The sequence below is a fragment of the Passer montanus genome, unplaced genomic scaffold (genome assembly GCF_014805655.1).
Source record: "Passer montanus isolate IOZ18808 unplaced genomic scaffold, ASM1480565v1 scaffold3, whole genome shotgun sequence".
NCBI classification, from domain to species: domain Eukaryota; kingdom Metazoa; phylum Chordata; class Aves; order Passeriformes; family Passeridae; genus Passer; species Passer montanus.
In genome coordinates, this window is record NW_024367707.1 from 9850625 (window position 1) to 9872442 (window position 21818).

The window sequence follows — 21818 nt, forward strand, 5'->3', positions numbered from 1 at the left end:
CAGTGCTAATCTGTTTCTTCAGCTGCTTTTGGGCACTTAAGTGCAGAAAAAATCTTCTGGATTGAGGTAATTTATGGTGCTCTGCAGGGATGTTCTGCATTTGTCACCAGTCTGGAGAGTAGAATTAAGCTGGGAATGAAGTCCTCAAGTTGGCAATGGAAAACCTTTGGCCATAAATCAAAGAATAATATTAGATAAAGAACATATTTTGGTCTTCATAGCATAATTATTCATTAACAATAATGACTGATATTAATAATGTTAAAAGCAATCCTAAAAAATTAGAATGGAGGCTGTGGTTTTTAATGGATATCTGTCACACCCATTATGAAAGCTCAGTATGAGCTGAAAACAAAGGATTTTCACACTGAACAGACTGAAGATAGATTTGCATGTGACCAAGGTTTGCCACAAATTTTTACAGGCATATAGTTTGCTTGTGACATAGCTTTTTTCCTCTCTTTGGTATGTTTGTAATATTCCTGGTGAAGAAACCTGATACCCCAGATTTCTTTGTTTGTAATATTTAGTTGTAATCACTCTCTGAGAAGATAGGTGTGACATAGCGATACCTCATAATGTTAGCAAAGGTGCAATTTTTTTCTAGGAAATAGTTTTAAAACCTCTTGACTGTTTTCAAAATGCAAAAATAGTAAAAGATGAAGCTGTCAGCCTGAAGAAAGAATTCTGCTCTTGTTGCTGGAAAATCCCTCCAGAAGAGCGAGCTTTTACCTTTTCATAAGGTATCTTGGATTTGGAAGAGTGTTTTTATCTGCCTTTGGGAAGTGTGATGCCTTTGAATTATACAGCATTTGTCTGAGGACCGAAGCAGGGGGAAAAGAAACTAGCAATACCTTGTAATGATGTTAGCTTGCTGTTTGTGAACTCTGTAATGATGATTACTTAAGGAGCATAACGAAATTAGAAAGGCAGAATGAGGTGTATGTAAAGGAATGCTGTGAAGTCTTAGTGACCCTGTCTACTTGCTACCTATCTTTACATACAGTCTTAAATGACAAGAGAATATGAATGTGGTACATATTAACATGATCTCCCTGATAATGTTTTTCTACAAAATTCATAAGTGTTACAAAATGCAATTTTAGTCTTTCTGGTTCCAGGGATAATGCAGTAAGGTGATATAAGAGCTTGTCTTGTAATTTTCCTTATTCTCTCTGGTTTCTGGTTTTGCATTTCTTGCATTTCTGCAAAAATTGTACTTGGATATATGTTTCCATACAAGAGTGTCATATATTAGCTGGGGGAAAAAAAAAGTATTTTATTACAAACCTTAAGTTATGTATTATGGAATAAGCAGCAATTAGATATGAATTATATTTTTGACCTTACCAAAGACTAGTTGTGCTCAGTCTTGAAATTAAAAATGAGTAAATCTGCATCTTAAAGGATTTTCTGTGTTGGGATGTATTAACTGGGACAGTAAGTGACTGTGGTTTTCTCTCGTGATTTTTTTCAGTTACGTGAAGAGTTTGACCGAGGCGTAGATGTTGTATTAGATGAAGAGCACAGCATTCATGATGTTGCTGCCTTGTTAAAGGAATTTCTGCGTGACATGCCTGACCCACTTCTCACCAGAGAGCTTTATACACCTTTCATCAACACTCTCTGTGAGCTCTACAGCATCTTGATTTATCAATTTTGTTTGAATTCTTTGATCTCTACTAATAGCCTTCTTTTATTCTTCTCCTTTAATGCTCTGGCCTTGATTTGCTTCAAATATTTGTATAATAAACTATAAAGTATATAGTATATTTAATATACAATAGTATATATAATATAATACAATATAGAGTATATTAATATAAATAATATAGTATATTCTTTAGTATAAATTTACAGAGGTCTTGGTTTTACTTCTTGGTTTTATACTGTAGAAGTATAATCCAGAAAACTAGAACAAGAAGGATTTCACTAACTATACATATTTTTGCATTTGTAAGGATGGAATTAATGTTTTCTATTAAAACCTGACCTTGTCATTGATCCAGCAGTGCTAGGTCACAGACTCCCATTTGAATCCTTGTGTCTTAAAATTTTTAGATCTGTCTACTGACCAAAGTTCCAGCATGGCTTGAAAAATTCAAGTTTCTTCATACTTGTTTCTTTCAGTCATTCTTCTTTGATGGTCCTCAAAGCCATCATATTAAGTACTTCCAATTGTGTTGCCTAAGACCCAAGTGCAGAGTCTCAGGGATTTAGAAAAAAGTAAAGTTGGACATTTCAAGCTTGAGGAGCTGCCTGGTACGGGTTCCTCAGATGCTTTCTAGCCCTCATGTCTGAGATCCTGCCTCTGTCCCACCTTTGTCACTGGCTACCATTTAGATGGTAGATGGTAGTGGTAGCAGAGTGTCCTTTATTTCTCTGGTTGCTTTTCCAATCTCCTGGTACTTCTGCAAGATGAAAATGTCTGAAACATAAACCTGACTGGAACGCTTGACAGCTACACTACATACCAGTAGCAATACCTAAATGAATGGAGTAAGTAGAAAAGTAAGCAGAATATTTGAGTCCAGTTACAGTGATGGACTGTAAAACATGGATTTTGCTCTCTTTTAGGATAAGAAAAATCCTATGAAGTTGAGAGCAAAATGTTGACCAACTAAGGCAAAAATCCCACAGCAACAGTTCTTATAGTTTAGATGTTTCCTTAGCTTTCTCTTTTTCTTCTGATGTTGTAAGGAAAATGATTCTTAAACAAAGCTATTCCTATACCTTCCTTTGGGTTGGGATCAGTATATTTGTTCTGCTTTTAGGTTAGTTGGAGTGATTTCTTAGAACATATTTTTTCCCCTCTTAGTATTAGAGCCAGATGAGCAGCTCAGCACCTTACAGCTTCTCATTTATCTCCTACCTCCTTGTAACTGCGATACCCTTCACCGCCTGCTGCAGTTCCTCTCCACAGTAGCTGGCCATGCAGAAGACACCAGAGACAAGGATGGCCAAGAGGTGAGTCCTGGTCACTTGTGTCCTTTGACTTTACTTAATTCATGGTCTGAAAAGAGATCTTCAAAGCCTTGGAACATACACAGTGGTGCATATCCTTGAAAGATGGGAGAGACTTAATCTGTTTGCAACTGACAGACCTCATCACTAGCTGGAGTCAGGGTTCATCTTTGCCCATTTTCTTTCTGACCTCCTTGACTGTTGCAGTCTGGACCAAATTCAGTGGAGAGTTTGATGTGCACTCACCCCACAGAGACAAGAATGCCCACAGCCATGGGGCTGAGCTCCAGCCCTGAGCATTCTCACGTCTGCACCCTGTGCCCATTCATGCTGGAGAAGACCTGAAAATCCAGGCTTCCCCTTTCCTGCCAGGGAAGTGCTGGCACTGGTAGGCTCTGTGCAAAAGGAGGGCAGCTCTGTTAACTGAGTAAAATGGATATAGTCTGTCAGTGCTTGACAAAAATATATATACTGGTTTATCTGTGGAAGGATTTCTCAGTCCTCTGAATTGCAGCAGAGACTACTTCTGAGACTCTTAGGAAACTCCTCAAGAATTTTGTCTTCCAGATGGAAAATCCTGCTGATTTTGTCAAATTTGGATGGCTTTTGCAATTGTCTCATTTTAACAGTTAGCACTTTGAGACTTATTTTTGCCAAATTTCTGCCTCAAATCCTAACTTCCAGTTATTCCGTCTTTACAAGTCCTAACTTGCAGTGTTGTATGTGACTTCAAGGCCTATTTCACTTCTAAATCCACTTTATATGCTGTTATTTTTGTTCTCAGCAAGGAGTTGATAAAAAACTATATCACTGTGATGGAAAGCATTTAGAAAGAGCAGCCTGTAATAATTTACTGTGCTTAAAAACATGTATAACCCAGCTAAGGTCGTGGTCCCTCTGGTCCTGCAAAGAGTTCTCTGTTGGTTCAGGAATGTACCCAGAGGATCTTATTGCAGGGCAAGGAGATGCTGCTTAACAGAGTTCATTTGGCTCAACCACTGTACATCAGCTTTGCCACAGATATTTTGGTAAGGTAGATTTATGTAAGTTATCTTGACAGTATTGTAAGCATCAGGAATCTTATGTGCAACTGGATACCTTTAATAGATAATACAGTATTCTGCTCACAATTATTTAAGCTATTTATGAAGAATTAAGTGAATAAAGGCATTCAGGGCAAGAGAAAGTATTTTATCAGACTGTTTGCTATCATTGGAAGGAAGACAGCCAAGCTTTGGCACACAGGCCCTCTTCTTGATTTCTTTCAACAGCCCTTCTCTCAAGAAGATGAAGATGGATGACTAACTTTATTAAAATTACTCATTCAGTTAATTTCAGTGGAGATGTTTACAACATTTTTTAAGGATGCCCTGAGGCTGCCCTTAAGAAAAGGCTCACTGTTTGTACAAACAGCCTGCACATGCAGATCTGGGCACAGCCAGAGGCTGCCCTGGCACACTTGAGGCCCCGTGTGCCTGTGCATCTGTGGTGGCTCAAAACTCAGACAGAGTTTAAAAAGCAAGGTCACCTGAGAAACAGCTGGGTGCTTGGTGGTGTGCAAATAGGGGTGTGCTGTTCTCACAGTGTGCTGGGATGAGTCTCTGAACAAAGAGCCAACATGTTTGCTGTGACTGCCCATGCACCTACTTAGTGCAGATGGCCTTCCAGCATTACACAACGCTCCTACCAAGAAAAAGCTTTTTACTGTCATTTCTGTGCTGTCTAGTTGAGTTCTTTAAAAAATAAACCAGGTATAGTCAGTGCAGTTTTAAGTTTGACTAGAGTATTTGATGAATGATCAGCTAGAAAAAAAATTAAATATACTGCTTTGAAATCATCTGTTTTGTAAAACTCACTTCTTGAAATTCTATTTTTACTACCTCTTTTTGATGTTTCTTTATATCCTTTTTAAAAACTATTAGTTCAAATGACCTCTACTTTTTATTGAAGAGTAGAAGGGAATATAGTAGTCTAATAACAAATATGACAACAAAAGTTTTGATGTTATGACATATTTTTCAGGTAATTCCTGTGTATTCTAGTATGTATTCCTATCCTTTTGTTTCCTCAAACTTCAGGTTACTGTTGCTTCCTTGAGCACAGGTTTATAAAAGTAGAAAAAAAGATGAAAACCCCAACAAACTAAAACAAGCCACCAAACAAGTAACCATTTGTCATGTTCTAGAAATACAGGAAAATACTCATAAAAAAAATAAGCCTGCTCCTCATTTATCTCAACAGTTTAAACATGGGAAAGTATCACTGTATATGTTTCAAATCCTGAATGCTACTTGAGAAAGCCAGGAGCTTTCAGTGTTTGGTCCTCAGAGACAGTAATGTGGTGAGATGCTGAAGCAGGAGGGAGGTTGCTCCGAGTTCAGAAGGATGCCACTGTTGAGCTCCCAGGGAATTAAGGGCAGAAAACACTTCCACCTTCTACTCCTCTAATCCACTTGAAAATATATCCAGAAAATCTGCAGTGCTTGTTGCAGAGATGTTCAAAACAAGGTGTTTCTAAAAGTTCATTTTTTTATTGACAAGCAGCAGCGGGTTTTCGTTTTGATGAATGAAGCATCCACCAAATCAGGGGGGACAGAGAGTGCGTGTTTGTGTGTGGGTGTGCAGGGGTGTGAGTGTGTATAGATGTGTCTGTATACCTATCTGTATACATTAGGCCCTGTGAGACCCCACCTCATTTTTATTCTCTTTTCTAGATCACTGGGAACAAAATGACATCACTTAACCTGGCCACCATCTTTGGCCCTAACTTGTTGCACAAGCAGAAATCTACAGACAAAGAATTCTCGGTTCAGAGCTCAGCTCGAGCTGAAGAGAGTACTGCTATCATAGCTGTTGTGCAAAAGATGATTGAAAACTACGAAACCCTTTTCATGGTGGGTGGATATTTTTTCATATAACTCTTATGCATTTGCAAGATAAATAACGAAATAGCTGATTGATATTAAAGTAGATGGGAATGAAATAAACCGTAGAAGCTGCATTAAATTAGTATCAGTAATTATTGGTAACAAAAAGTAGTCTTCTAGAAAGGAGAATGTTTTGCAGTAAGTAAAAATATTAAAAATGTGTACTTATATCTTGCTTAGAATGGTTTCTGTGTAGATAAAGGTATATTGTTTAGAAGATTGCGAAAATGATGGGGTTAGCCATTCAGTTGTATACTGAGCAATGCATAGACAAGACTGAAAATCATCTTTCACATCTCAGTTTTATAAGTCAAGAAGACAATTTTTCTGCAGGGATCCTTGATTAATTTAAGGAATTACCTTCCCTACCCAAGACTTTTTTGTTGGTTGGATGTAGAGGAAGGACAAAGCTTTCTTGTTTATTAGTTGGGTAAAAGGAATAAAACAAATCTGTGTAGTTCCTGAGTTCCCTTCAGTTCTTTTGCTGAAGCAAACAAGTTCTTCATAAGAAGGCTGATGGCCTTGGAGTTGGATATGTTGTTTACTTAACCTCAGTTAGGCCACATTTCCTTTGCCTAGCATTTACCTGAGCAGTTCATTCTGTGGCTTTCTCTTACGCTCTTTTTGTGTACAAAATTGTAGGTCAGCTCAGCAGGACTTGTGTCTGAGAGAGCAGGGCTCTGGGGATAGCAGAGGCCAGTCAGACCTAGTGATGGTCTTTGTTATTCTATATTCATTTTAGTAAAAATACGCATTGTAACAAAACCAGTAATCTTGAAAAAGTGGAAAAAACTTCAGTTGTTGTGTCCTGAGACTAAGCCGCACTGTGTGTTACACTGAGGAGATAAGTTCCCAAAGCAGAAAGAATGCTCTGGAAGCGTTCAGTGCTTCAGCAAAGCTGAGTGCTGGAGACATTGTTGGAAGAAGATGAACAGCCCTGAACTGTGGGCTGGTGGCCACACAGTACTGTAAATGGAAGATGTCTATCAGTTTTCAATAAGGGAGTAGAGCATGAGAAAGCAATCATGGGCCCTGCCTCAGATGTCTTAGCCTCAGATGAACTTCTTTGTGGTTTTCCTGCCTTTTATTTTTATTCTTTACCAGTGAGACACTTGCAATAGTTTTCTTTTTTCTTTTTTTTTTAATGCTTTTCACAGGAAAATGCTAGGTGCTATTTTTCCTTCTACACTAGTAAAAGAAAGTGACAGAACTGTAGTCTTGTTTGAAGGTCTGCTGGCCCAGAGTGAGGTTGGCACAATCAAGTTTAAGATAATACTTGAATAAGAATACATATGATAGTTGAAGTGTTCTTATTGTGGTTTCTCTTTAAGAAGTTCAGCACAGACACAGCTCCGTACATAATACTTAAGGCATGCATTGTGACTTTCAATATGGAAAGGATGGGGCTAAGGTTAGGCTAACCTGCATCTGGGCTCTAATTCTGATGGATTTATTCCTTCATCTCTTTAGTGCTTCAACTTTCCTCTAGAGGTTAAATGAAGTGTGGGAAAAAGGATTTCTTTTGTTTTCCAGAGTTGCTTTTAGTGTTTATACTTGACATTTATGCCACGTTAAAAAAAACATATGGAGTTAAGCATTCAGCTACAACTGTAACATGGTGTATTAATGCTCAGATGCTTTTGTGTTTGGTTTTGTTTTGGTTTTTTGGGTTTTTTTTCCTTGCTGTTACTTTTATATATGGGGAGGTTGTGAAACAACTATAACATGGTGTATTAATGCTCAGATGCTTTTGTGTTTGGTTTTGTTTGTGGTTTTTTTGGGTTTTTTTCCTTGCTGTTATGTATGGGGAGGTTGTGAAACTGTGATTGGTTTCAGCATTGAAACTGGAACAGCATTTGTGAACCGAACCCTAGGAAACCGAGATGTGGTGGGGTATCCAGACCACAATATCAGAATGATTCTGACATATTGGTGGGTCAGAGAGATTCTGTTTGTCAGAACAACCCAGGATACTGAGCACCATTTTTACTAACTGTTGTTAACATCAGTAGCATGCAAAAGTGGATTTCCTATGGAAGATGAAATCTGGTAATGGTTCATTAATGTCAGTGATGATAATCACTTTCATATCCAAATCTTGCCCATTTCAGTGAGTCTTGGGGCTGTATTAAAATGTTTCATGGGGATGTATAAAGGACTGTTCTTTGCCAGTCTCTGCAGCTGAATGAAAGGAGGCACAACCCAACCCTTCATTTTTGACTTGGTTTTGCATGAAGGATGGAGATCAGCAGCTTGTTCATGTATTTCATCTCCTTGTATCCAAATCCAGCCCTGCTGCAAAGAAGTGCTACAGAGTGTATGAAATTTCATATTTTTACTGTGGTCTTCCCACTGTGGAGGCAGCCACACACTGCCATTCTGTGCCACATCAGTGGCAAGGCACAGCACAAAGGAGACACTTCAAGGGTCTCTCCACCCTTCTGTGTCTCAACAGCTGTGACTCTCATGTAGCACCCAACCCCAAAATCTCAGAATATCTGGTACTCTGCTGGAGTCCTGACAATCCTAGAACCCTCTGATATGTCCCTGTAAATCCTCCAGAGCTGTTATTTCACCAGCTTCCTTGGCTTCCCTTCTGTCCCAAATTTCAAGTTCTCATCCATCTACTTAGGTGCAATTACCAGTGAAACAATTAATTCAGTAATAGTCATGGTGACATCTTCCTGAGATACTGATATTGTAGTTCTCTATAAGTGTAAGTTTACAATTACATGCATATCAATTCTGCACTTGCCAAGTTACTGAGCTAAACTGAACAAAATTGCTGCACAGGAGGAAGCCCCAAACCCAGTAGGTAGCTGGCAAGGAGACCATCAGTACAAATCTACTGGCATATTCATTCTGGTAAAAGTCCTGTGAATCAATAGAACCATTAAGATTGGGGTTCATAGAAGCTTTCTGTTGGAACTGAACTTCTTGTGAAACTTTTTTAGACTTTTTGTGATGGATTTATCATATTTTTTTAATGAGGCAAGATGTTTTTTTATTTTTCTGACAAAATTCTCTCAGTATTTTATTACAAAGTTACTTGATTAAAAAGCTGAATAGTAAGTTACAGACAAAAAGGTGTGGATTTTGTTTTACCATGAAACTTTTTCTGGAGTTTCTTCTAGTGTACAGAAAGGCTGTCTAAATGGAGAAATTACAGTGCACCAGGTTTCTATAAATTATATTCCGATTAAAAAAAATTGTTTAAAGACTAGTGTATCAGTGACCATCAGTAAGACTGTTTTTCTAGTTCAGAGACTGAAAACAATATTAAAAAATGACTATGTGGTTACACAAGTTTTTCATAGAGATTTTGGATCAGTTTGAATTAAATTATGCATATCTTCATTTATTTTCTAATTATTTCCTTATTTTAAGAAATATGCTTTTTATGTAACGAGACTCCCTAAATGCCTCCCAAAATGGGATATTCCCCTGGGGAATGTGTTAGTAATTCTATTCCTATTTCCCAGGAAATGTCAGGGAGAACAAATGGTCCATGAAGTGTGACTTGAAGGTCAAGAGATTGAGGCTCTGACAGATTGCATCCAGAAACATGTATTGCCCAGCTGATGACCCCTTGCTGAGATGGTCTTGCGTTGAGCTCCATCTGTCATGAGTGAACCTGGGTTGTTCTTGGATGGTTTAATCTGTTTCAGTGTTTTGAAGTTTTGTTGAATGTTCCACTGTAATGCAGACAAACTCACTTGAGGATTGGCAAGACTCATATAAAGCTGGAAACACAAAGTTTACTTGTGCAGGTTTTGGGGTGCCATTTCTGCTGCCTGCCCAGGAGATGTTGCTGTATCCCGCAGCATTCGAAGCTGTCAAGAGTTTTGAAGGTTCATACCCATACTAAGTGCAAAGAGAAAGTTAGCAAATCAGAAGGCCAATCTCCAAAGAAGGTGACACAAACTCTGACTGAGCCTGTTGGTCGGAGTGGCTGGAGAGGCAGAGATGGAGATTCGTAAATGTCCTCAGATCTTTGAAGGGTGGTGTAAAGTGAGGACCTTAAACTGGAGCTTTTCAGATTGTGATACATAAGTAATCCCACTGTTATTTCCAGATATAATAACCAACTGGATACCAACCAGTTATTCAACAGTAATCAGCACTGAACATTGTGTACAAAGTGATCTTCAGTCCTACTTCATCTGTTCTTACATGAAATTTCTCTTTTAAGTGAAAGCTTCTGAATATTTTATATTCTTTCTGTAAATGTACTTGTACTTGTTCATTTAGATTAAGCATAGCACCAAAATTAATGTATATGAAAGGATATTAACCTCCAACTAAGTGTTCTTTTATGTCTTCATAGGTTTCCCCTGACTTACAGAATGAAGTGCTTATTAGCTTATTAGAGACTGACCCAGATGTTGTAGACTATTTGCTGAGAAGAAAAGCTTCCCAGTCATCGTGAGTAATCTGTTTTTTCATCATCCCTTTTTCTGCTGGGAATTTCTATCTCCCACTGGAAGTGTCCAAAAGGTTCTAGTTTTCCACAGCTCTTCTGCACTGTCTACAGTGGAGTAGAAATATCCTCCCTATTACACAGACTCTGCCAAAGAAATTATGACTCTTGTACAGCATTTTCTAAAGACAAAACTTGTTTCCCTGATTCAGAGGAAATATTGTGTTCTGCTGCAGAGAACAGAATGACATGTACATAAAAATATTCAGTGCACTATTATCTGACAGGATGTTTTTTAGTCATCTGCTGGTTTGTGTCTTGGGTTTATTGTAGTCTTCAGTAACAGGAAGCATGTATTCCACTATCCTTGAAACACACCCTAGAGTGCCTTAACACCGTCACAGCGAGCTGCTTGACCACTCTGTCATTCTTCTCCTATGCTGTACATGTAGGACATTGTGAACAAGGCAACTGCCACAACAGCAGCCCTGTGGAAACTTTGGATATTATTTAATTGTGTGCTTTGTGAAGGATCTGAAGAGAAAAAAAATCACACTGGTCACTATAGCAGTTAGGATATTCTATATCCTAACATATAACATATTCTTGTGTATGGTGTATATTTACCTGCACCCTTGTGCCTTAATGCTGTGAGTTTGTACATTCAGATTAACAGGATTCCTGGCTTTCTCATGGGACCACACAGTCATTGTCTTTATTCTAGTGAATCCCAATATGGCAGACCCAAAAAATCACAAAATTTGACAGACTTGTTTTAAGTAATTTTTAAGAGGGTTTCTAGACTCTAAACTCTCTGGAGTTTGTCTTCCTGTGTTTGTGGAAAGTGCCTAGTGCATCCAGAATATAATTAAAATTGAATTTGTATAGTCAGCTATGATTTTTTTCTCTCCCTCTTAACATTGTATAGTTAAAGGTAACATAATAGTGTGCCTGGCTTCAAAGGGAAAGGTATGCAAGAAATAGTGTAACTAAGACCTTCAGGAAAAAGCTTTCTTTAACTATAAAATTTGGAAACAAAAATATGTGCAGTATATATTGAGTTGTAAAGGATCTTATTAGTTTGCTAACTTAACCACATGAAGTAGAAAATTATCACAGATCATCTGATTTGGGTAATTTTCTCTGTGTGAAGTAATTTCAGCTAGTTTGTCTGATAGACAAGTAACCATATGTACATTTAAATCACAGTAAGTGCAGGATAGTTAGAGGTACATAAGCTGTCTTTTAGACTAGTTTCACATTTGCCAGAAGCCAAGACTACAATTAGGACAGACACTACAAATCATATGACATAAGGTAGTGTGTAGAGACTTCTTCCTTTCAGCCCTTAGTTTGGAATGATCATAAAATTTCTAACAACCTAACAAAAACTTCTTGCAGGATTTCACTGTCTGTATAACAAAAAGACATCAAATTGTATCTCATATGTGACTACACATACTAGTTGTGCCTAAGTTAGTCACAAATCATTGTGGATGTAACAGGTAATTGTTAGATCCTGATTCTTAATTGACTTTTCCTTGAACTTCCTTACTCTTAGCCAGCATGCACACCTTCAGGAGAAAATGCAGCTTTTGTGAAAAGCTGGTCACAACTGACAAAAGGTATTTTGTAAGGAGTGTTCTGAAGCCAAACAGGAGCATATAGCTACAGTAGTACTAATTTATTGTGTTTTCAGTAATGGGCAGATGAAATATCACTGAGATAGGAAAAAATTACCATAATTTTTTTTCTACTTTGCTGTCATGTAAGTGATTTACTTTTAGTGTTAATGAGATATGTTTTCACTGTGGTTGCAACTTCTTGGTTAAGATATTCCAGGCAATTAGAGAGAATGTTGCTTAGTGTTATTGCTAGGACTGTGATGCTCTTAAGAGATTAATGCATTTCACAACATAATCTCAATTTTGAGGCTACAAATGTGTTGCTTATTATTCCTATAAGAAATGTGAGACAGCAGACTACAGAGATGTCTTGATTTCATAAAAATGAGCCTCCAAAATATATCTTCATTGCTGTTGGAAATTGCCTGGTCACATACTCAAAATACAAATGTGGATCTGTGGAACAAAAAACTTTATATATTCTTGAGACAGTCTTCATCAGAAGAGCTAGTTGACTGCATAGAGTATAGAATCAACTTTGAGACTTCAATGTCACATTAATTGCTTTGAAGGTCCTGTTCTGCAATTGCCCTCACATTTCTGCTCTTGCTGTCATTATAAATGCTTTCTTGGCTCTGATCTAACAGAGAAAACACAGTCTCTTTTCCTCCCCAGAGGAGGAAAAAATCAGGTGTTCCTCATCTTTCAGTTCCCTTAAGAGCTAAGCATTGTGAACAGTGTGTCAGGGAATTCATGGAAGTTGTTCATGATAAAGCGCTAATTACAAATGGCAGCAATTGTGAAGTGTGCTTTTGTGGGTGACTTCCCAATTTTTTGTATGTTGGCTTGATGACAATGGAATTTGGGTTTACAGCTGTAAGATGAAGCACCTTTAAAGTAACAAAAAATAAAATCTATTTCTTATGGTTATTTAATGCTTCTCATGGTTAGTAATCCTTTCAGAGTAAAACTGTCTCAAAGTTACAGCATTTTTTGATTTTTTTCCGGAATATTATAATGAGTTTTAATCCATCCTGATCTGTGACACAAAGATGAAACCATACAACAAGTCTTACAGTATGTGTAAATGCAGTTTTTAAAGCTGCAGAGGCTCCTTGAAACATTGAGTCCTCTACCAGCAACCACATCACAATCCTACAGTAATCTGCCTTGCTGGTAGCACCTGTGTTACTCAAATATGTGTGGAAATTAGTACTGGGTGCTGCCAAGCCATGTCACTGCATATGATTTGCCTCTTGAAGGCATAATAGTTTTCCCTCTCAGAAGCTTTAAGTTATAACAGAAAAGTGTTTCTGTGAGAAACAGAAACAGAAAGGGATTTCCTGTTTTAACAACCTTGATGCTAGTAGAAAAGTAGGAATATCCTCAGTAGAAGCAATTATTGTGATTAACACACTTCCAGTTCACCCATGCAAGTGGACTCTGGTGGACAACATCAATTCATAGAAAGATGCCTGTTGTTTTGGAATCTGAAATTGTATTTTTAAATTCATGTGGCGTAGGTTCCTTCTGCTGCTTTCAAACCTTTCCATTGGTACTTAGCCACTTTTAAAATCTTTTCCTTAACATACTTCATAGTCCCTGAAAAATACTTTACCTGCCTTCCCATTCCTCACATTTGATTGCACATAATCATCTATTATTCTTTGTGGGGACAATAATCTGCCCTTCCTCGTATATTGCATATGGAGGAGTGGGTATCTTACACAGTATTTATGTTTGCCTTCCAATTTAGTTTCTCCCCAGTGAAGGGTAGAGAATCTCACTGTCCAAGGGAAGAAGAATTTTGAATTGTAGTAAACATCTATTTGCTAATGAACTCAAACAGTAAAGCAAACAGATACAAAACTTTAATTTTAAGGGATTTGTGAGAATTCTTTCTTTATTTGCAAGGAAACAAACCAAAGTCTTCTTGCAAGTTGTTTTATTTTGTTTGTGAAGTAAAGCTGCAAATGTATGAGTTCAATTTCCTGCTTTTAAGTATTTAATTTGATGGTCTTTTGTAGTAAGATTGACAGAGTCCACAGCAGTTATTTTGATTTTTAAAGCTATTTTGTCTGAACAAATTTGAAAGTGATATTATACATATATATAAAAAATAGTATGGACTTACCAGCCAAAACTGTAAATCAGTTTAGAAACTTGAATGTTTGAATCTTTCCAAAAACTTGAAAGTTTCCATTCAGGTAAATTTTTAGCAGGAGCTCTGTCTTGAGAAGAGGTAGACTATAACAGATCATTCAAGGTAAGACATGAAATCAGTGTTTCACAAAGCTCAAGTTTATGTTCCCACATTCTTTCATTTCCATTTCCATTTCCCTTATTCCTTGTGTTACCTTGCTATGGCTAAGTGCTGGTTTACCTCTGTCTTTGTCCTGTGAAGCACAGTCAGGTTTTGATGCTGCAAAGACTTACATGCAATAAAGCTTACTCTTTAGATGGCATTCAATCTAGAAAGCTGGAAAAAAGGACGTTTGGTCATAGGAAACCTGCAGATCCCAGCATTTCTCCCCTTTTCTAAGAGGTCCTTCTAGTTCTTCTGAAAATCCCAAGACATTGCTTACATCTCATATCACTGCACAGGGGTTTTTAGGACTTAGGAGGACAGAAAGAAAGCCGCAAATTGCAAAAAACAAGAAAAAAGGTTTGTGATAGAATTATACATACTTACAAAACTATAGTTCTTCAGTGTATGTCAGTTTATAGATTAATTTACATTTGATTTATGTTCAGATAAGAAGTTTAGTTGTGAAGTTATGTAATTGAGGCTTTTTTTCTTATGATTCCCCAGCATTACCATGCTTCTCTGGGAAGCTTGTGACAGAGCAACTTTGCCAAATGGCAGCTCTGTTTTGTGAGCTTGCCTCAGTTTAACTCCAGCAATGGTTTTGTCACTGAGAGTTACTGAGGAGTAACATTATTAATTAATTCCCAACACTTTATGGTTGCTTTCCTACTGGAAAAAAAATAGGAATGTTGAATAACATAATAATCATGCTGTTGATTGTATATATATTTCTTTTTGAGGATATGTTATATGTAAATCAGCTGGGGAAAAAACAACAGGTTGAAAGTGGTGTTAAGTTTTGTCTGTATTTCTGTATTAATACTTACTATGCTGTGGTTGGCTGTGTGTTTTCTTTATTTTCTTTCATCAGTTTTATGTTATTTGTCTGGAAAGACAGTTACTGTTCCATAGTGATAAATGAGTTTTGGCTGCTTACTACATTCAAGCTGTCTTTGGATTTGACTAGGAAAAGGGCTGACCGTTTTCAGACATTTACAGGAATGAGCCTCTGTTGTATCACATTAAATTAGAACAGATATTAAAGTGTTTGACTCAAGCAAAAGATAAGCATCTATGAAACAGAGCTGCAGAGAAACAAAAAATGAGTAATAGAAATATGAGTTAGCAAGGAACAACAGGGGAAAAAAAGTTATGTTTATTTACAGAGTAGTTCTACATGTTCTTTGTGGATATTCAGTGACTCACAGCCTGCCTCCTACCTGCACAGCAAACTGTGACAGTTCAAGAAATCTCCATCAATGTTCCCAGAACATTTCAGAAATTAGTTTTCTCTCTGATCTTTGGCTGTACTTAGGTGGGAGTTGTGTTTGCCTTTTCTTGGCAGAATTAAAGGCAGTTCATATTGTTGGGGTGTGAAGGTAAAAAGATAAAAGAAGTTTTAGAAGGTATCAGCAGAGCCAGCTGTTTGATGCCGCAGTCATAAGTACAGTAAATACATCTGTTTGTCCCCTGTAGAATATTTACCTTCTTATGTCTCTAGAAGAGGATCATAGTGTGAAAGGCAAGCTGAGTGCTTGATTTCTCTATGTAAAACTTCAGAATACAAGAATTTGTTTTAGCATACTGCTTAGCAGCAAACTAATCTTCCCTATCATGCCTTCAGCTTTATTGTTGCCACATGCTACATTGTCAAGGTAACATAAGGAATTTATTAACTGCTTCATTTCCTCTGGTTTACCGTACAGTTGTGTGGGTTTTTGTTGTTTTCTTTCTTGACAGCAACATCTTTTGATTTTGAGTGGCCTCTGCTGGCCACTTCATGGCAAAAGTTTTACTCATGGAAAATCCACCTCAGTAACTGTTTCTGAAGTGTTTTCGTTTCAGCAGCTGTGACCATTCTCATGTATTTGATTTTATCTGTATGATTGTAGAATCATAGGATGGTTGGGTTGGAAGGGACCCTAAAAGTAATCTAGTTCCAAACCCCCTGCCATGGGCAGGAACACCTTTCACTAGACCAGACTGTTCAGAGCCCCATCCATCCTGGCCTTGATGCCAAACTGTACCTGTAACTGCGAACATGAAGCATTTTTTTATTAACTGTAATTTGTTCATCAAAATTTCTCAGGAGCCCTGAGATGCTGCGGTCAGAAGGCTCCTACTCCACAGGAGAAAGACATTCTTCCACAGACTCCAACAAAGCTTCCAGCGGTGATGTCTCCCCTTACGACAACAACTCCCCGGTGCTGTCTGAGCGCTCGCTGGTGGCAATGCCAGAAGAAGTTGCCCACAGCCCAGATAAGCTGTACAAGGTACCTGAGCAGTACACGCTGGTTGGACACTTGCAAACCAAGCCAAAGGAGAATTCTTCTGCATCACAGGCTGGAAAAGGTATAGTGCATCCTGCTTGTGCTCCTCCTCAGTGACTGATGGAGACTTCTGAAATAATTGAGAAGGGCCTGGTTTGCATTTTCAGCTACCAGGATTTGAGGAGCAATAGTGTAAATAACCTTATAAAAAAAATGATAGACCAATATCCTTTTTTTTCTGTTGAGCCCAAAGGATCTGTGCTGAGTCCTTCCCATTGGCTCAGCCAGCTGTCATGGATGTTCATGGTATGGCACTTCACAAAACTTAGAGATATTAGGAAAATAGAACTATGCATGTCCAGTTTTTCAGCCTGCCTGTGACAGCATGGCAAAGTCTAGTCCTGATCCATGGGACGGTAATACCTGCAAGGGTATGGTCCAGGCTTTGGAAAAAGCTGAGATTTTAAGATTTCAGGCACAAACTTTCTCCAGTTGTAAAGAATGACCTCAACACCCTCTCACTGGAAAACATAGCTGAGCTGCACAGCTTTACTTCTGCAACCAGTTACATACTAAGCAGTACTAGTGTAGGGATCCATTATTCCCATAGCTACCTGTGGAGTGCATACCTGAATGATTTCTTTGGTAAAGAACTGTGGTTTGAACTAATAGCTCACCAGCACTTCCAGATGCTTTTCCTATAAAAATATATATGTAAAAAAATGTTCATCTATGAAATTTATACTTAGTGAGCCAAACGGAGAACTTTCAGTGCTTAGGGATGCACATAACTGTTTGGTGGTATTTTTAAAACCTCTTAATTTCAGATGTACTGCTGAGGCACTTAATTCCCTTTGGATTTAATGGGATTTTGAATAATATCTCAATAACATGCTTTATAAATGCCAATTGGACTTTATCTTCTAAATCTCTGAACAGGTTTAAGAATTTGGTCAGATTTCTATTAAGTTATGAACAGGAAATTACATTAAGTTTTATTTCATTAACCATCTTTTGGACTTCAATGTGTATCACAATGATACTAGACCATGACAAATTAAGAAGTTCTTCTACTGACTAGTGGAATCAGAAAAAGGCATTAAACTGTTTATAACCCAATATTTCATAAAATTTTTGTTCTGTGTCTGCGCTTCTGGGTAAGACTGGCAGCATCCTCGGGTTGATGGAGCATGCCTTATGATGACCCCTGGGGCTCAGGCTGCCTGAGAGAGCTTTGCCAGAAACTGCCTTTTGTGGACCAAATCCCCCTGTTCTTGTACAACTTCTCTGACTGCAGTAAGGCAGAGGACTTAAGGACTCAGCAAATTCAGGCACCATGCCCATACAGAGCTCACTGAATCCACTGCAGGATCTGATCTTGAAACAAGTAGCTGTGGGCAAATACAGAGTCATAGAATGTCAAGGGGTTGGAATGGATCATCAGTCCCAACCCCCCCTACCATGGGCAGGGACACCTCCCATTAGATCAGATTCCTCAAGGCCTTAACCAGCCTGGCTTGGACACTGCCAGGCTTGGGGCGTCCAAAGCCTTTCTGGGCAACCTGTTCCAATCCCACACCACCCTCACAGTAAAAAAATTCTTCCTAATATCGAACCTGAATTTCCCCACTTTCAATTTGCACCCATTACTTCTTGTCCTTTCACTAGAGTTTCTGATGGAGAGTCCCTTACTGGCTTCCCTGTCAGCCCTGTTCGGATACTGGAAGGCTGTTGCAAGGTCTCCATACAACTTTCTCTTCTCCAGGCTAAACAGCCCCAATTTTCTCAGCCAGTGTTTGTGGACAAGGTGCTCCAGTCCTCTTACCAGCTTCATAGCTCTCCTCTGGATCTTTTCATGCATTTCCATGTCCATGTATTGGGATCACCAGAACTGTACACAGTACTCCTGGTGGGGTCTCACAAATGAGATGCTTGTGTTAGGTACACAGTGAAGGTGCCACTGGGTGTTAATGACTGGTACATTACATAAGGTTTTACTTTTCTATTTGTGTATTTCTAAATAATGTCTTTAAGAGGATTGATTAATCATCTTTTCCCTGCTCTTATTGCTGTTTAGATGTTTCTGAAGATCATTTTGATATCTGGGGCACTTGGCATTCAACGCTGAAAAGTGGCTGCAAAGATCCAGTAATCACAGGTCAGTAATTTCTCAATTTTAAAGTCCTAATCTAGCAAAAAAGAAACCAATTCCTTGTTTTCAAGAAATTGCAGTGAAATCAGTAGGACAATTCACATTGTCCAGAGCTGGACTTTAAAAAGGTGACCTTAAGTAGAATACAGAGGAGCACAGTGGTTATACTTCTCTGTATTCAGTGAAATACAGAACCAGCAACATTTCAAACTATCAAATATAATTAAAAATTTCATTTTAAAATTGCTTCAAGAAATACTTCTAAGTTCTTCTAGGATTCATAGAATCATAGAACCATAAAGTGATAAGGGTTGGAAGGGACCTTAAAGATCATCTAATCCTTACCCCCCTCCCTTGAGCAGGGATACTTCCAGCTAAACTGGGTTGCTCAAGGTCTTATCCAGCCTGACCCTGAACACTGGTTGGGCCATCCCCAGCCACTCTGAGCAACCTGTTCCAGTGTTTAACCACCTTCACAGTAAACACGTCTTCTTCATATCTAACCTGAATCTCCCCTCTTTCAATTTGTACCCATAACTCCTTGTGCTATCACTACCGTTCCTGATGAAGAGTCCCTCTCTGGTTTCCCTGTCAGCCCCCTTCAGATACTGAAAGGTGCTATGAGGTTTCTGTACATTCTTCTCCAGGCTGAAGAGCCCCAACTTTCCCAGTCTGCCTCAGCCCCCATCCCTCTTCTACCGCATGATACAAGGGAAAAGCAGTAGTTGTTGAATGCCACATGAAAGGCTCTGCAGCCTCATGTTGTGTTTCTGACTCCACCCCCAGGTTCTTACGGGAACATTTACGAGAGCAGCTCGCTGCGCCCTGGACAGTGCTCCCTTTCCCAGGGGAACCTCGCCACGTGCTCCCCTCGATGGCAGGGCAGCTCCTCGGAACTGGACAGTGGCAGGCAGGTGATGCGCAGGAGCCAGACGACGGCCGCCATTCCCGAGTGCCAGCTCCAGCCCGTGGCCTCTCGGCTGTGCAGTGACCCACACAGGGCAGGCGGCTGCAGGAGTTCGGACCTGGCCCACTCCAGGTCGGAGCAGCGCTTGACTTTGAGCAGTGTGGAGGACCTCAGAGAGCGCGACTCGAGCGCGGGTTGCTTGCAAAGCTTAGCCAAGCCCTCTTACAGGAAAGAGCGGCCACCGCCCCCTTACCCAGGCCCAGCAAAAACAAGCTCGAGTGTTTCTTCAACGCTGCACTCTTTGTGGAGACTTCAACGCCCAGAAAAGAGTTTGGGGCCGAGGGCAGCTGGAGGGCCCCCAGGCAGAGCCGCTGAGCAGGCCACGTCCAGGCAGGAGCAGCCGGCCCCACACGCACCCGCGGGTCACAGCTGTTCCACAGCACCTCACAGCCACAACAGTAAAAGTGTTTCAGAGGCGGACTGGAATGAGTGGCAGAGGGAGAGGTGGCAGATTTGGGAGCTGTTATCAGCTGATAATCCTGATGCCCTCCCAGAAACCCTTGTATGACCTGACTCTGTGGAACTGCCACCCATACCCATGCCTCCGTCTCATAGGAAAACAACGGTGACATTGGAAAACGTGGGGGGGGGGTTTGTTTGTTTTATACCAATTCAATTGCATATACTTTTTTAAAACTTTGTTCACTTTAATTTCTCAACAGCACTGTCAAGCAGTTAATTTACAAATACAGTCTCTTCCTGTTTTTCAGCAAGCTTTTGAGAAAATACAAGGTGAAAACTTTAGTGTAATAACTCTGTATTCATATGCTGTGTATAAGATAAAACTGTTGCTTTGATGTTGCTAAAAATGTATTTATATATCTGCAGTTTTGATGATTGTATATTCTGTAATGGGTATTGTATAATAATCATGTTATGTTTTCATATACAGATGTCAATCAATCGTGACTGCTTTTTTAAAAAAATCACTGCACTTACATTACCATGATATGCATTGGAATTCTATAGAAAGTGCACAAGCTGGTTTCTGTGCTTATATATATATATATTAAAAAAAAAAGCTGTTAAAGGGTAAAGTTGTACTTCTTTTCACTGCCTTTTGAAAAACACTAAAATAAAGTGGAACATGAAAAGCCATATATTTTATAAGGGTATTAGTGAGCTTAGAGGGGGAAATACAAAATATTTTTTTCTTATACATATATTTGCAAAAAACTTTAAAATTTGATACAAGATTATAAAAGTATTTTTTTAGGTTCTGATAGGAAGCAGCTCAGAGAATCTAAGAACAACATTGTGCCTAAACCAATGAAGTATGTAGTGCAAAGTCTGCCCTCCCATTCTAAAGGAAAACCAATGTTATATATGCAGGATATAATATATATATTTATAAATGTATGATTTTATGTATTGTTTTAAAGCAATAAACTGGAATCCAAATTTCAGAAAACCAAAACTAATAAATTGAGATGCGTGACACTGAGAAAGAATATGGCTTTTCCTTTGAAATAACAAAGCTCCAGCATTAAGAAAGTTAGAGAAAAGAAAAAAACACAGACAGACCCATGAAAGGGAGAAGCTCACAACTGTGTTTTTATAAATACTGTGCCAAAGTCGGGGTGAGTCCCCCTTCCTCGGGAGCTGTATGTTGCGTTGTGTTAAATGTTGCTGTTTTGTACACGTTGTTTTTCAGCTGCAGAGCCCTGGATGGGCAGCGGGTGGCAATGTGCTGCAGCCTTCCAGAGAAATTCCTTCCTAGCACTCCACAAGGGAAAAGTGTATCATAGCAAAAGAATTTCATAAAACATATTAGTGTTAATTTTAATGAAGTTGAAGACTTTTTCAGTGATGTTGTCTTTAAGTTCTGTCTTGTGTCATAATGATGGAATAAAAAGCTAAGTAAAATAATGAGCATATTTTTTGCTCCTTTTTTTGAAGGTTTACAGGACATTGATGTGTTTTTATTGCATTCTTGAGTGTCTATGTAAAAAACATCTAAAAGGAGGAGTAGCTTAAGGGCCACCTTCAAATGCAACTTAAATATACAAGTTTCAAGGTTTTACTTTGATTTGAGGCTTAAAATCCATCATATAAAGAGTCCTTCCCTTCATATCTCCATTTCTCATCAAATCTCCATTTTCCCAGTGAAGTTACGAGATAAAAGGAACAAAGCCAAGTAGAAAGGGGCAGGATTTGGCCTTTTGACTGTTGTAGCTCCTTTTAT

At 38.7% G+C, this 21818-nt stretch overlaps 1 protein-coding gene across 6 annotated transcripts in view; it reads left to right on the top strand.

Moving 5' to 3' along the window:
* Positions 1-21597, top strand: part of ARHGAP6 (Rho GTPase activating protein 6) — a 311150-nt gene extending 289553 nt beyond the window's left edge. For all 6 annotated transcript variants that reach the window (XM_039714412.1, XM_039714413.1, XM_039714414.1 and 3 more), the window contains exons 7-13: positions 1478-1628; positions 2819-2967; positions 5679-5858; positions 10219-10316; positions 16334-16596; positions 18592-18672; positions 19453-21597. In XM_039714412.1, coding sequence (XP_039570346.1) covers positions 1478-1628; positions 2819-2967; positions 5679-5858; positions 10219-10316; positions 16334-16596; positions 18592-18672; positions 19453-20141 — 1611 coding nt within the window. In that variant the 3' untranslated portion in view covers positions 20142-21597. The remainder of the gene's footprint in view (positions 1-1477; positions 1629-2818; positions 2968-5678; positions 5859-10218; positions 10317-16333; positions 16597-18591; positions 18673-19452) is intronic.
* The last annotated feature ends 221 nt before the right edge of the window (positions 21598-21818 follow it).